The 17,011-nt window shown below is 38.1% G+C and overlaps 1 protein-coding gene across 2 annotated transcripts in view; it reads left to right on the top strand.

Annotated features, from left to right (window-relative positions):
* Window positions 1-17,011, top strand: part of Man1a1 (mannosidase alpha class 1A member 1) — a 172,776-nt gene that overhangs the window by 55,477 nt on the left and 100,288 nt on the right. For both annotated transcript variants that reach the window (XM_021173671.3, XM_021173672.3), the window contains exon 5: window positions 5,828-5,908. In XM_021173671.3, the coding sequence (XP_021029330.1) occupies window positions 5,828-5,908 (81 nt within the window). The remainder of the gene's footprint in view (window positions 1-5,827; window positions 5,909-17,011) is intronic.

Genomic DNA, 17,011 nt, shown 5'->3' with positions numbered 1-17,011 from the left:
TTAAATATGTAAGCCAAACAAGCTGTGCAGTCCTCTGGGATGACTGTGAGTCCACTTCAGCCCCATGTCTTCTTTCTCACATGACTGAATGACAATTTAACTACCTGCCCCACCGTTCCATGCCATGAAGCATGAAAGAAGTGACCTTTTTCTTCATTTTGGTTCTAGAAAAGTTTGTTTATAAGCAGCATTAAATCCTGATTGGTCCAGACCACTAATGTATTATGCTGCTGAATAGGGTGATGGGGTATTTGCCCTCTGCTGCTGAGGATTACCTGACCAAGAGTTAGGCCTCTGAGAGGGCCTTATCTTTCTTTCTTTCTTTTTTTTTCCACTTCTTTTTTTTTAATTAGATATTTTATTCATTTACATTTCAAGTGTTATCCCCAAAGTCCCCTATACCGTCCCCCCCCCCCCCGCCCTGCTTCCCAACCCACCCTTTTTAGTGATGATTCCTGATAAATCTTAGTTGCCACTTGGACCCTTTCTGAACCTTCATAGCAAAACCAGCCTACTAACATAGGCAGCACAGCTACTTGCCTTTCTCTGTAGCTTTAGTAGTTTAAACACTGCGAACAGTCTTAAGAAATGTATTCTGCTGTTTATGAAGCTAAGAGCTGCGAGGGCACACACTCACAGCAGATGCGACTACACTTTAATAGATTAACTTTTACACTTAGTGCGAGTCCCTGAGATGTGAAGCAGCAATACATTCTGGAAAAGCATTCTTTCAGGAGGAGTATATTACTGGGAAACACAGGCTAGGCTTGTAGGCTATTCCTTTAACTAGAGGCATTGCAAGGTTTCCTTTATATAAGGCAGGGTAGTTAGCATATGTGTGGGTACAGTAGCATTACTGCTGGACGTCATTACTATAGTGGATGGTAGTGGGGAAGTTGTTACTGATCACAGTCATGGAGTTGGTATGCAGTGAGGCAGCGGTCACAGAAACTTGTGTGTTTGTTGTGTATTGCACAAGAATGCTGTGCTTACAGATCTCTGTATAGAAAGCTGACATAGTTTGGTGGAAGGGTTGGTAAAAGGAGATTGTCTGAATTGAGGGATCAAATGTTCTCTTTCGTTTTTTTTTCAGATTCATTCATTCATTCATTCATTCATTTACAATCCATTGTCCCCACTCCTGGTCCCCCCACCACAATTCCACACTTCATTTCTATCTCTGAGAGGATGTTCCCCCACCACCAAGCTTCCCCTTTCCCTGGGGTCCCAAGTCTCTCGAGGACTCTGTGTAACCAACCTCTCCTACTGAGGCCAGTCCACACAGTGCTCTCCTCTATATGTGTTGGGGGCCTCGGAAATGTTCTCTTTCAAAAGATCTTTTCAACTCAATGAAAATGTAGTGCTGTGTAGAATCCTAATAGTTAAAAGTCTGAACAAGCTTTATTATAAATAACTAGCTTATGGCCTGGAGACCCAATGAAATAAATTACTTTCTCAGGGGAAGCATATGGTTCTGCAATTTCTCAGACAAATGGGAGCTGGAGCTGACTTGGCTCTAGAATGGTCATATCTTTTAATTTTCCTGGCCAAGCCTGTGATTCTGCTGACTGGGATCTAATAGATATCATGCTTTGGGTAATTTTGAAGGATGAGTTGCTTATGAAAATGTAACCTAACTGGAATTTCTCTGTGCTCTTTAAAATGATGACTCTCCTGGTACGAGTCTTTCGGACATTCATTTCAGAAAAGGTTGTGAAGGGGTCACTATTTTTGTCACCAGATTAGTGTTAGAGTCTTCCTATCCAGGATTCATGGTGTGTTGGTTAGGATGAAGCCTTTTCCAGGACAGGAGTGGAGCAAGATGTTAATTTAAGGATTACAAGAGAAAATTAATGTTTTTCCATCTTAGCAATCTTTGTCAATTTATCTGATAAATTTAGATGTCTTGTAAATTGGAGAAGAAAAGAGAGAGAATTCAAGAACTTGAGAAATTATAGGTACTATTCTTGTCAGGGTTTTCTCTTGCTGTGATGAAACACCATGGCCAAAAGCAACTTGAGGCTGTACGGGTTTATTTGATTTACATATCTTGAGTCACAGTCTATTGACTGACGCCACAGATTCAAGCTGAGCATGAACCTGGAAGCAGGAGGTGGTGCAGAGGTCATGGAAGAATGCTCCTTCCTTGTTTGCTCTTCATGGCTTGCTCAATCTGCTTTCTTATAGAAACCAGGGCCAGCAGCCCAGGCATAGCACCACCCATAATGGGCTGGGCTCTCCCCCATCAATCACTAATTAAGAAAATGCGCTACAGGCTTGCCTAGAGCTTGATCTTATCCAGACATTTTCTCAACTGAGGTTTCCTTCTCTTGAATGGTTCTAGCCTGTGTTAAGTTGATATAAATCTAGCCAGCACAGGTATTCAGTAAGGCTCCTAACTAAAGCATACTTTCTCAATGACCTACAGTACTCAACCTCCTGATATTTTTATGTCAACTTAATTATACCACCTATTTCATTAAACATATGCATGAATTTGTTTGAATGTGTTCTATTTTTGTACAGCACTGCTAGAAGAAAAACAAAAGAGTATTCTCTTATTGAGATCTGTTTAAGAGAATAGCACATCTTCAGCCACGTCTGACCTATAGTTGCTAATTGGTCTGATATTAGCAGGTTCATTCAGTTTGAACAAAAGGCTGAATATACTGCTCAAAATGTGACTTCCATAAGACTATACACTAGGTACTACAGAATATCCAGATGGCAACAGCTGTCTACTGAATGTGTGACTTCTCCAGGTATGTGTTCTGCCTGACATTCATGGGCTCAGAGTACCTTGTACAACAAAGTGCATACCTGTCTTTTACAAGTGGCAAAACAGATGTTGAGAGACAGCAAATAAGTTATCCAGGATCTCACACTCACATCAGCCTCCAGTCTAATCCTCCTAATTCACAACAGAATTTTTAGTGAATTAATTAGATTTTTAATGTATGTGTGTACATGGTGGTGTGTGTGTTCTTGTGTGTGTGTTTGTATGTGTGCTTTTGTATGTGTGTGTATGTATAATTCTCTGCCTCATTCACTTGAGAGGTCTATCACTCAGTTACCAGCCAGCTGTCCTGGCTAGGCTGGCTGGCCAGGGACATGAAGCTCCCATGCTCTTCCCTTCTTTAGCCTCCAGTGCTGCACTTACAATCACACATGACCATGCGTACCCTTTTTCCACAGGTGTGGGGATTCAAATTCAAGTCCAAATACTTGTATAACAAGCATCCTTACCCACTAAACCATCTCCCTAGCCCCAGACCAGAATTTTTATAACTGGTAACCATTTGTTTATAGTATGAAATTTTATCCGCCTCCCCCTCAAAAAAACCTTTTTTTTTTCACCTAAGGTTCTGTAAGGAATGATCCAAAGTATCCAAATGTCAATCTTCTGGCCTAAAAGATAATATACCCTAGAATATTAAGAGAGCTCAAACTAAGGTTTGTAAATAATGTAACTTTGGAAAAATGAGGCAGACAGAATTGACTGGGCAGGGGTCGGGAACATTGTTCCTGTGCAGTTCTGGTTTCCAAGCACAAGAAGATGACAAGAGTTAAGGATTGAGATGCTGTGATATCTCTAAGCAAGTGTTTCAAACACAAGGGAATTCTAATCACTGGGAACCTGGTTGGCTTTAGCTAACAATCCTGACTTTGCCTTGATCTCCCTAGATGATTCAGTCCCTGCAGCTGAAATGTCATAGCCGCTGACCTTGAGCACAGGACTTTGCAAGGTTATCTTTCAGTATGTTACAGCAAAGCAAGATAAATAGAATGCAGGTTCTGGAATACACACAGAGCTGGATCAATAGCTGCTTGACTAACTGCATCCAATAAGTGATTGATGTCTAGATTGAGATATATTTCTGATGGCAATTGACATGGCTCAGTCCCCTACCTTGCAATAATTTTCATCAGATGTCTATAGAAAGGTCTCAACTGTCCAGTGCTTTTCAAAGGGAAAATGGGAAATGCATGTGTAATGAGCCTAGAGCCTGAATAAGGAAATAAAACCACCTCTGTAAGCTTCTCTAAGTGAAAACACGAAGAAAACCTGTTTTCTGGTTTAAAATGTAAAAAACCACAAATACAAACTAAGGCAAATGTGCTCTAAGGGCTGATATTCATTAGAGTTTTATTAGACATTATTTCTGTTAGATATGAGAGATAAGTATGAACCAAACTAAATGCAATAAATTTTTCTTTTTTCTTTTTTTTTTTTTTTTTAAATCAGAGGTTGTGTGGACTAACAGCAGGGTTTAAATGACCCTCATTCAGAGTGATCCATTTTCGTGATAAATGGCATAATACCGAGGGGGTTTAATCCAAATATATAAATTGCAAAATATAAATTATTCAGTACTATTAAATACACTCACACCATGGCTTTATTTTACGATGGTTTCATCTACCTTTATCTGACAGTTCTAACTTTTTATAAGCTTTCTTTTGCAGGGACTTTCTTAAGTAGGAGCTTCAGTTATTAGGCCCCTAGATCCTTTTAGGGAGAGCATGTGGGAATGAAGCAATCCATCTCTTATTTGTTCCTGAAACTCTTTTCTGAAATGAAGACTGAGTAAGTTTAAGGATCTTGTCAGTTTTCATTGTGCTCACAGAACCTAGGCCTGGGCCTGGCACATAGTAGTCGCTTAATAAATGGTCTCTAAAGGCGATATCTCAAATATCATCTGACAGATGCTGGCTCCATACATTCTGTTTTGCTCTTGGCCCTTGTCAGTATCCGTGAATGGTTTGATACTAACCAGAATTGACAGTTTCTTAGTAGGCCTGATGAAGTATACCTTATGTCTGTTGGGGGTCATACTATGCTAATCACCTCATTAAAATATATAAGAGAGATGCACTTAGCAGTAAAATATTATAGAACCATAAAGCTACTGGTGGTAATTACTACTTAAGTATCACAATTATTTGACTATTAATAACCAGGCATGGAGTGTAGTCTGTGAGGTGTCCGTAGAGTCCAGAAGAGCCAGGTTTTGAACCATGAATAAACATGTGTCCATTGAAATCCTAATTCTTCTACTGTTGTGTGGACTTCAAAGGGTCACATTCGTCACTATCAGCCTGGCTTGTTTCTCATTCTGTGGACAGGGCATAGGGATGATAATTAATTCCAAAGGTCTGCGTGGAGATTAAAGGACATAAGGGAATGAGTAAAGCATGTGCCATATTATAAATAATAAAAGCAAGCTACTACTGATATAAGTAGGAACCACTCTAACAATGACGGCACACACTGTTATCACTGTTGTGCCAAGACAGAATGTGGCCTCAGAGCTGTGACTGGGAAGGCAGAAGCATAGAGCAGCACTGGAACTCAAGCCCCAGGTTTATGTGCCATTAGCATTCTGCCTGTGCCACTTTAACATAATAGAAACAGATTGCTAGACTAGTGTGGAGCTAGCAGTCTGATTGGCCTTTCAGGAGGAAAAAGCAGACAAATGAAGGAAATAATGAGAACACAGAATAAGAAAAAAATAATAATAAAAGCCCTGATCCCGTTGCCTTTGAACAGCTACAGAATATCAAATGGTAGGTCTGCTTCTGCATATAGGAAAGACGGAATTTCAGTTTGTGGTGTTCTTATAATTTTGCTTTGAGTCAGAATTATTCCTTATCTGCTTACCCATGTTTTGCCATATTTACAAGGGACTTCCTGTCTTGCCTATAGGTGCCCCTGAGCAAGCGCACAGGTCTGAGCAGACTTTAAATTACAGCAGCTTGTCATACCATGTGCTTTCATCCCACATGCTATCATTATGTCTTAACCTCCTTCACTTTGTTCCCATAGAATGCTGAAGTTTCTGTTTTTGAAGTAAACATACGCTTCGTCGGTGGACTGCTGTCAGCCTACTATTTGTCCGGAGAGGAGGTAAGTTGCAAAGTCATATAGACGTTTGAATTATGAAATGTCTCCAGATTACTCTTATTGTTAAATGTGCCGTTTGTGGTGTGGATTTTGGAAAAACCCACTGAAGCCTCACATCCTGACGCTCAGCTTAATTTCTCAAAATGTGTGCCAATCCAATGAACCAGCTGGGGGGAGTCCAACAGCTCCTATTGTCAGGTTAAGATGCTGCCTTTAAAAGCATGGCTCCATTATGCTATGCATGCTGGGATTAGAAGTACAAATCCCACATGTCTGCGGGCACATTCCCCGTGCTTAGCGTACCGGCAGACTTGTAAGTGCATTTTTTTCCTCCAAATTTATTTTAATGTTAGTATATTAGCTTAGTAAAAACTTTTAAGTAAAGGAGGCATGACAAACAAGATCTGAAAATGACAGTAGCTGTGAAATTGAGGGGTTGCAACTCTGAGCTTGCTAGCACATGGTCGGTCCTGCAGGCCAGGGTCCCTGTGAGAAATGCTTCGTTCTCTTCCCGAGTCAAGGCTTAATGAGTTATCTGCTGCTTAGGGCAAAGCACGGATTTTTAATTTACTCTTTTTTTTTTTTTTTTTTGGTAGATTAAAGACTTTTGTATCATGCTCATCAAGGGCACCAATGCTATTTTCCTGAAAGCATTTGGACAACTTTGTGACTTACGTTAAGGGTCCACTAAGAGTTTCGGGAATGGGCTCACCTGTAATACTGACAGCGTTAAGAGCTGACATCAAGGAAAAGTAGTCACAGATTTCAACCGCACGTCAGTCAGATTTCCATCAGGCTGAGCATTCTGGCTGGGGAAGAGTAGATCTTAGCCTGTGTAGTATTTCATGTATTTCTGTGCTTCAAACAGATTTAAGCAGGGTAATAAATGTTTAATGAGAGAGGCTGCTTGACTTTGTTCCTGTCTCCAAGGTGCTTTTCTCATCAGAGCAAAGCAGCTCTCCACTCCTGTTTCCTCTCTCTCTCTCTCTCTCTCTCTCTCTCTCTCTCTCTCTCTCTCTCTCTCTCTCTCTCTCTCTCTGGATTCGGTTCTACCGTATTTTTTAAAAGTATGTAGATGGTCCCTATCATTGTCCCCTGTGTCATTCTGTCCAAAGCATCATTCGAGCCTGGGAAACAAAGGTCTGTGCTAGTCCCCATTCCTCTCCCCCCGACCCCCTGCCCTGTTAGCTTTCTCTGCTCTGTTATCATTTGGGCAGCCCAGGTTAGCATCCCTAAGTGGAGCAACTATATTTTATAAAAGCAGCACGCAAATTAATGTTTTGTATATGAACATGTCCCTGAGCATCCTAAGCCTGAGTTTTCTCATTGTTTGGACACAGTGTGCTACGGTGACCTTGCTTTTATGTTGCTCCATAATCTACACGTAAAAGACACAATTTGGAAAACGTAAGGTGTGTGTCCTTCTGTCCAAGAGCTTGACGGGGATTGTGGGGAATACACAAAGAAACAAATCTGTATTTCTTCTAAGGATACAGCCCCTTTCATTAGCTTTTTTAAAGTTTTACTTGTTCCGGGTTTCCATACATATGAGTGGATCTGTTTCTATGAATATTTGGTAAATGTGGATGTGCCTATCTAAATGAAATGTCCACAAATGATGCCATTTGCTTGTTAAGTACAATAATAAGTTAAAGGCCCTGTAAAAATTATTTTTATTTTTGAGATTATAAAATAATTGCATCATTTCCCTGTTCTTTCTTCCATATGAACTCTCCCTTACACCCCTGCTTGCCATCTTTCAAATAAATAACCTCAGTTTTCATTAACTGTTGTTACATACATACATACATATATACATATGTGTCTATGTTTGTATACACACATACACACATATATAATTACTCAATATACACATATGCATAAATACAACATGTTCCGTTTGTACAATGGTACTTGTATGTATATATTTTTAGGGCTGATCATTTGATAGGGGATACCGAATTGGCATGCTCTTTCCTGGGGAAGACCTTTTCTTTCACTCTCTACATTTCTTAGTTGAGTATAGGTAGGGTTGAAGCCTCCTGAGGTTTTCCCCATCCACATTACACTGTTTATTACTGTGCTCCTTGTTGAGCTTATGTATAAGAACTCATGTTGATTAGATATTATGGGCATAGCCTTTGCTATTTTTAGGAGGCAAAAATGATACTGGCTCCATAGAAGGAATTTGGAGCTATTCCTTTCCTTTCTTTCCTTCTTTCTTTCTTTCTTTCTTTCTTTCTTTCTTTCTTTCTTTCTTTCTTTCTTTCTTTCTTTCTTTTCTTGAATGGTTTAAGAATGATTGGCTCAAGATTTTCTTTGAAAGTCTGGTAGAATTTTGACAGAAATCCATCTGGACTTGGACTTTTTTTAGTTTGGAGGAATTTTGTTACTATTTTAATCTCCTCATTTATGGTTTTTGTAGGTGTTTGACTTCTTGGTTTATTTTTGGTGGTTTGGCTGGATCTAGAAATTCATGAATTTCTTCTTAAGTTTCCCAATTTAACAGAGTACAGTTTTTTATTTAATTATTCCCTTATAATATTTCAAATTTCTTTGGTGTCTGTTTCCTTGTTCATTTCTGATTCTGTTGACTTTTGTCCCCCTCCCCCACCCCCAACTAGTCATGTCAAAGAATCTAGGGTCTATTACTTGTGTATATTCTCTCTGAGAACCAGATCTTTGTTTCATTGATTCTTGATATTGTTCTCAATTATCTTTCATTAATTTTTGCATTGAATTTGGTTTCTTCGGTTTTCTTCCCTTTTTTTTTTTTTTTTGGTTTGGTTTGGTTTTTGTTTTTTTGGTCTTGGTTTAGGTTTTGGTTTGGGTTTTTCTAGACAGTGTTTCTCTTTATAGCTCTGGATGTCCTGGAACTCAATCTACAGACCAGGTGGGCCTCAAACTCGCTGAGATCTGTCTGCCTCTTCCTCCTGAGTGTACCCTCATGGTTTGAATTTCTTAATATAGGTACCTAAAGCTATAAAATTTCCCTTGCAAGTCTGTTTTCAATGCGTTCCCGAGGTTTTCTGTTGTGTTTCATTTTCATTTAGTTCTAGAAAACTTTTTCTTTCTTGAATTCTTCTTTGACCTATTAAGCATTCATTAATGCCTTTTTCTAACTCCATGAATTTGGGTGTTTGCTAGAGATTTCTTTGGTGTCAATTTTAATTTATGTTGTGGTCAGAGAGGACGCATGAAGTTACTTCAGTCTTTTTGAAATCATAAAGATTTATTTTGTGTCCTAGAATGCAGTCTATTTTTATAGAAAACAGTGGTATGCTAATGAGTAGAATGTGTATTTTCAGATGTTTGGATGAAATATTGTATAGATGTCTGTTAAGTTCCTTGGATTATATATCAGTTAATTCTCATGTTTCTCATTTATGTTTTGTCCAGATGACCTATTTTGTAAAGTGGACTATTAAAATCACCTACCTATTAATGTTAGTCTGTGTCTTTAAATCTAGTAGATACTTTTTATAAAATTTGGTGTACCAGAGTTTGGTACATACATGCTTAGCATAGTCTTCTTGGATAACTATTCCTTTGACTAGAATGAAATGTTGTTCTTTACCTTACTGGTTTTAGTTTGGGGTCTATTTTGTCAGCTATTAGGATAATGATACCTGTTTGTTCCCCGGTCCTATTTGATGGGAATAATTCTCTCCATCCTTTTATTCTAAGGCAGTGCTTATCTTTAAAGCTAATGTCTGTTTTTGTAGACAGAAGATTGATAGATTTGGGGTTTTGATCATTTCGGCTAGTCTGTGTCCTTTGATTGGAGAACTAATACCATTAATATTTAAAGTCATTGTGTGTTAATTGCAGTCATCCTATTGTTGATGTTTCATTTTATTGCTTGTGTTTTTAGTGGTACTTTATGGTTTCGTAATTATGGCTTCAATCTCATTTCACAGCCTTTTGACTATGCTCATTTATCTCATTAGCCCAAAATATAGATTCCTATATTTACATTAGGTTTGATCTGTTGGATATAATTTTTCTTTTAGTATATTTATGTCTGGATTTTTTTTTTTCATTCTCCTTCAACTTTGGGAGATAGTTTTGCAGGGTATATTAGACTAGGTTGGTCATCATGGTTTTCAGGACTTGCAATGCAGTGCCCCAAGCTTCTCTTGCTTTCATATGTTCCATTGAGAAATTTGCTACTATGCTGATGATGTTACTTTACATGTGACTTATGTTTGATTGTTTTCTAATTTATTTTTCATTTGGCCACTTAGTTGGTTAGTTGGTTGGTTAGTTGGATGGTTTGCAGCAACTTTTAATACTCTTTGTTCATTCTGTATATGTAGTGTTCTAAGTTTGTTACTCTGTAGGGATATTCTTTTCTAGTCTTGTCTATTTGCAGTTCTGTATAGTTCTTGTATCTGTATGTGTGTGTTTCTTTAATTGGAGAAATTTTCTTCTGTAATATTGCTGAAGATCTTTTCTGTGCTTTTCTCTTGGGAGTCTTTTCCCTCATCTATGCAATAACTTAAAGGTTTGTTTTTCCAGTGGTATCCTACATTTCCTGTATGCTAATTTCTTCTATTTTTTTTATTACTTATTTGGTCTAGAGCCTCTGTTTTATCTTGGAGTCCTGATGCTTGATCTTCGGCATGACTCATCCTACTTGTAAAGCTTTCCTTTGAGTTTTCTAGTTGAATTATTTGGTTTTGAAATTCCATCATCATTTCAGCTTCAATGTTACTCTTTATAGAATTCTATATTCAAGTACTAGATTGTCCTTTCTATTTCCATCAGCCTTACATTTTCTTGGGCACCACTCAGGGATTTATTATCATTGAGTTCTTTCTCCTTAATTTCATTGAACTGTTTCTTTGTCTCTTTTTTAAACTCCTTGAATTCTGTGATAAAGTTTATAATTATTCTTTTAAGTTCTGTATCCTGGTTTCATCTATGTAATTCTCATTTGGCAAATATTTTTATAGGACTATTGGATTTTACAGGGAAGATACCTGCTTTTCTCTTTCAAATTGTTTATATTTTTACAATGAGATTTGTGCGAGTGGGTTTCTTTTATTAGTTCCATGTCTGATATAGACAGAGCAGATCGGGGCAAAAAAAAAATGTGCAGGCTGAGTTTGCCCTAGATGTTGAGTATGGCTTAGGTGGAATGAGGTCAGGTAGACACCAGTACTGATCTGGTATATAATATGTGCATCCTGGTTCAAGCCTTGACTATAGGGGTGTATTTGGAGGTTTTTGGGGGGTAGGGGTGTACCAAGCAGATTCACAAGGTTAGACCCTGGATCAGTATATGCAGCTCTTGGGTTCAAAGATTATGTATGGTGTGACAAGAGCTGGTGGGTCAGAAAGAGGCATTATGGGTTGTGATGGAAGCCTAGAGGTTGGTTGCAGCACAGGCAGGGGTGGCCAGGCTAGGCTGGGGCACTGGATGTGAGACCCAAGCTACATATGGATATAGCATGGTAGGAACCTATAGGTCAAGGCTAGCAGCATGGTTTTGATTCTTTACTTGGCTATCTTTAACAGAAAAGACAATGAAGAACACCTTTGCTGAAAATAACTATCACTTCACCATATTTGGCTGTCAATTTCACTCTGTAAAAATTAATTTGTTGTGGATCATTTTTGTTTTTACATTTTGTTAGAAGAAAAATTTAAGATTTTTTTCTTATATACTTCTCTGTTTTTAAATAATTTTTAAATATTGGTTCATAAAGATTTATCTTCTTGCAATATTTTTTTCCTTGAGTGTCCTGTAAATACTGAGATTTAGGTCATTTCCTGTATCTCTACTTTGATTACTTTGATTATGATTTGTCACTACATATTTATGCTCCAGAGTGTGATTGACATATGAGAAGTAGTTAGAACTAGGTTGCTTGTGTAGAACTCCTCCCCTTCCTTTTTCTCCTACTCACTGCATCACCTAACAGTTGCTTTTTGTTTTCCCAATGCATTCAGGAGAATTTGCTACCAAGATTTTGACTTTGATTCAAGATGAAAACATGCAGTCATTTCATAGAAATATCTCCAACATGGCTAACTTATTCATAACTTGGTTTCATATACCTATAAACTTCTCTACACATACATGTAGATCAAAGAATTTCCTAGAATTGTCTGGAAAAATTCATTTTCAGGAATGATGTCCCTGAAGAGTTGCTAAGCAGCCATGATTTAAGATTCTGATTTCAGCAGTGAGAGTTAGGAATGTTGTGAAACTTATAGATCACCATTAGATAGATATATGTAGGCATACACTGATGTAAACTAAAAATTAATTCTCAGATTTATATTGTGAAGTTGAGGAAACTGGGCCCCTCTGGTTTGGGCTGCACTCCATGGGACAGTTACCGTGACAAACATAAATCCGGAAGCATGGCTGCTGGGGACTCTAGTCTGTCACAGTTTGAGCAAGACAGGAAACACCTGTGTGATAAACTTACTATGAACATATTCAGAAATGTAAAAGTTCTTAGCTCAGTTCAGATAGTTTGTAGTAAATTAAGAGGTCAATCCACAACTTTTCTTCAAAGTTTGTATACAGAGTTCAAACAACCATAATAATTCTACACAGATGAGTGGAGATAAGATGAATACTAAATAGGAGTGTCCTTTATTAACAATAAAAGATGAATGTGTATTTCTCTAGAGTACACTCAAGAGGAATGAAATCCTCACTGGGAACTGTAAATATACAAGCATTCAGAATGCACACACTAGAATCTTCGTTCAATGTGCCAGAATAAATCTGTAATTTTGGGTGTAATAAAAAGCTACATTCTATATATATCTTGAAGTCTCAATGTAAAGAAATAACATAATCTTTATTTTTCCCTTGTATTTTACACAGTTAATTCACTATAACTTCCCATTTTTAAAATGGCAAAACTAAGGTAGAATTATCTATAGGAACAAATTTTAGGAACCGATGCTGTAGAATAAAAATAATTAAACCAAGAATGGTATTGAAAATTTACAAATATGAGTGAATAAAGTAAACTTACAAAAGGCATATCAAAATAAGTGTTGACATGTAGAAAAAAAGAGCATATTAATATTACACATCATGGTAAATGAGATAGTTCAGTGGGTAAGTGAACAACCATACAAGTCTGATGACCTCAATTCAATCCCTAGGTCCCATATAAGGGGAAAAGGAGAAAACAGACTCCACAAAGTTGTCCTCTGACCTTCACATACCCCATCACATGCTATGCACACAGTTGCACAGTAATAATAAAATGCTTTTCTATGTATATTTGCCTGCGTGCATATATGTGTACCACATGCATGTCTGCTCCCTACTCTGGAACTTGGTTTACCAATGGTTGTGAGCCACCATGAGTGAACTGAGGGAACCAAACCCATATTCCCGGAGAGAGCAGCAAGTGCTCTGAACTCCCAAGCCAACTCTCCAGGACCATGTTTCTACATATAGCATCTCATATGTGTTGGGTAGAAAGTACCAACACCTATAGTGAACCAGAAATACATTTAATAGGTCATGATGGCACTGATGCTCTGAAGAACAATCTGGAAAAAATGTCTTTGATTGCCATAGAATATTTGTATAGCTTGACTACCCCTTGAGACATTGCAAATTAAGAAACAGACTCTTTCTTCTGTTCTTGCTTTACTTTACTCAAAACGGAAGTAGACAAAAAGCCAAAAAAAAAAAAAAAGCAAAAGAATTGAAATGATAAAAGGGTAGTGACAGAAACCTCTAGATTTGGCAGAACTCCCCAACATCAAGGTATAATAGTGTGTGGATAGAGATTGTTAGAAGAGAAGCAGGCATTTAAATGAGATTTAAATGTACTAAGGGAAACACACTAATGGGACAAAAAAAAAAAAACCCAAAAAACAAAAAACTGAAACAGGACATAGCCACACAAGCTATTAACTTAATGAAACACCTACCTGATTTTAAAACCTACTTTATTCCTTAAATTAAGGGATCACATCTAGAGGCATTTCATGCTTAAGGAAACAGGCTGTTATTGAGTCTCAACTAGAAGAACATAGCCAACCTCTTGGACACTAAACTGATGGGAGGACTAATCTTCCATGATGGGAAGGAAGAATATTTTTCCATGATGAGAGGGAGGTCTATCTTTCCATAAGAAAAGGTAGAGAATATTTGGTCCAAGACTGAGGAAGCAGAAGGTGACCTTTATTTTAATTGCAGCAAAATTCTCCAATGTTATCTGCCATGCTAAAACACCAGTACAAAGGTTACTGATGACTCACTAAGAGGACTAGCTTATGCATCCAAGCCTCAAGGCCACCAAGGAAGGGGAAAAACATGGGAGGAGAGAGACTGAGAAGCTGAGCAGAAAGAAAGATGAAGATCTGTGCTTAGTAGTGGGGGACAGTTCTGACTTGATAAAATTCCAACATTTAGAATGTTTGGAGGATTATAAATTGTTTCTGGAATGTATTTTAGTGATGGATAATCACAAAATTATTTAGAAATCCCTTAGAAAATTAGGATATATTGATGTTGTTTTATTTCACACTCAGTCTGCCACAATCTGCTTGCAAGAGATGATGCCGAGACAATCCGTCTGTCTCGTGCCTCATTCTGCAAAGAATGAAAATGACTTACAGAAACTGTTCATGATCAAGCAGAGCTGTGGAAAGTCAGGACGTATGATAGCTGCAGATAAGATTAGCACAGGCTCTGCCAACTTGTTAATCATCTAAGCGTTGGACAGAAATGTATCTGCAGGTTTCCTAGCAACCAGAAAAAAAAAAGAAAGATTTAACACCAATTTGGTTGTTGTATTTTTTGAAACTAAAATTTGATAACATAAAATAACTCATGTATAATTTTAAACATGTATGTACTAAACTTTCCACAAAACAAAGAGTTATCATAAAAGCAAACAAAATCAAGGAATGCAATTGAATCCACTTCAGCCACACTCACAAATACTGTTCAAGAATTGGGCTCAAATTTATCTTTCTCTTCAAAATATATGAAAGGTATATTAGTTATGATGTGTTGTAAATATATAACTTCAATGCAAAAAAGCCAAACTATCAACCATTTTCTTGCATCTACTTCCTCATTGAGATAACTGCCTAGAGAGACCTGCAGAGCAGTAAGGACCAAATATTTATCCACTAGAAGACTGGTAGCTCAGAGGGATTAGTTTGAATAGCCCCTTCAAAGAGGAACCTTCTCACAAGTATATTTTGGGGGTATCCAAAATCAGGCCCACCATGGTGGTCCTGGTTGGGCAAAATATTGACTAGATGAAACATGGAGAGAAAACAGAGTGAACAGTCATGGTGTTGGAATTGTGTAAAGAAGTTTTATATTGGAGACACAACACACATTCTCCCTAAATTGGGAGGGAACATACAACAGACCAAAAGACAAACTCCAAGTTGGTGAGCCAATGAGTTTTACTGGAATACTCAAAGACAGCTACATCAGCAAACCCCACCCCAGAAGGGGTGACAGTTCCCAAAGCTGGAAACCCTAAGTATGCTGCACAGCCTTTACAGCCTGCTGGCAGCTCAGTAGAAGAGCATCCTTTCCAGTGCCTAAGTTGGTTTAGTCCTCTTCCAGGCAGCTCTGCTGGTTTCTGCTTCTTATAGGTTGGTCTGTCTGGTTGGTCTCAGAATTGTTTTTGCAGTTGGCTTGTCTGAGATGCTTCTTTGCAGCTTTACTGCTTACCCTGAGAGGAAAGTCCCCAGTTAATCTTTTCAATTTTAGGGACTTCCTACAGCTATTTTGAGTTGTTTTCCTTCTAGTTTAAAACCACTTCCCTGCAGAATGGAACGTTTCATCTGAAACTGTCATGCAACGGTGGGAGAAGTCACCTATCTCTTCAACAGACTGTGTCAGACTCTGCTTGGAGTACAAAACAGCCCTTGTGGACCTTCTGTTTTAATGAGAAAAGAAAACTTTAGAAACTCAAACTGGAAAATTCGAACAGACTCATAAAAAACAAACAAGCAAACAAAACCAGGTATTTTTGAGTTTGAGTATGATGGGACAATAAGTCAAAAGCTATCTGAAAGGGTACCATTTGAACCCCCTCAGACATCACTAAAACAACGATGGAATTTTGTGCCTTGCATCAATTACCAATCAAGAAAATGTCCTACAGCCACACCCACAGATAGAACCAATAGAATCTGATAGAACCAATGCCTCACCTTCTTCCCAGGTGTGTCTAGGTTTGTGTCAAGCTGACAAAAACAAACCAACATGCTATGTTTCCCCAATAGCATGAACTTAATTCCAAAAGGAAGTTTAAGCTTCTGCTGTATCTGTATGCTTTTGCTTATGCCCGCTGTGCCTGGTACTGGAGAGCATTTAGTGAGTGGTCATTAACTGAGCTCCTCCCTGGCTTTCCTGTCACCTTTCCTTGTTACAATCCCCACAAATAACAGTTTCAATGACTTTTATGGTAAAATTTGCATATTGATAACGTGACGCAGGCTTGAATAGGTCAGAGGGAAAGAATGTTATATAACATGATTGAGAATATGCATCACCACTAGTTCCTTATAAAAATGGTTCTCAACCTGCCTAATGCTACACCCCTGCAATACAATTCCTCATGTTGCAATGACCCCAGACATAAAATTATTTGTTACTACTCCATAAGTGTAATTTTGTTATCAATCATAATATAAATATTTGTGTTTTCCAATGGTCTTAGGGTAAAGGGTCATACTACCCCCAGATGGGTCTCGACCCACAGATTGAAGATTCTGTCTTATAAGATTTTGTGACTCCACCCACCCCCCACCTTCAGTCAGTCCCCGCCACACACTTGCGCGCACACACACACACACAGCCTACATTTCCCTCTTTTATCTATGCCTCTGGTTCTCTGAAAGAGATGAGTTCTGAAAACCAGTGAGCTAGAGACTCTATCTAAATTAAATCATTATTAAATCTACTGGGTCATTTATTGTGGACCTTTTAAATTGAATTGACATTGTTGGGGCATTTTCTGAAATTATAAGCCTAGGAGGAAATGATAAAAAGCAAAAGGGAAAGGGATGCTGCACATTCTCTTCAACCTGAGGGAGCTCTCCGATCCAGACGAAGTTCTCTGGGCCATTTAATGCCACATTTAT

The sequence above is a fragment of the Mus caroli genome, unplaced genomic scaffold, assembly GCF_978045245.1.
Source record: "Mus caroli unplaced genomic scaffold, Mus_caroli_1 scaffold_9, whole genome shotgun sequence".
Lineage (NCBI taxonomy): Eukaryota > Metazoa > Chordata > Mammalia > Rodentia > Muridae > Mus > Mus caroli.
This window is presented reverse-complemented; position numbering and strand designations above follow the sequence as displayed.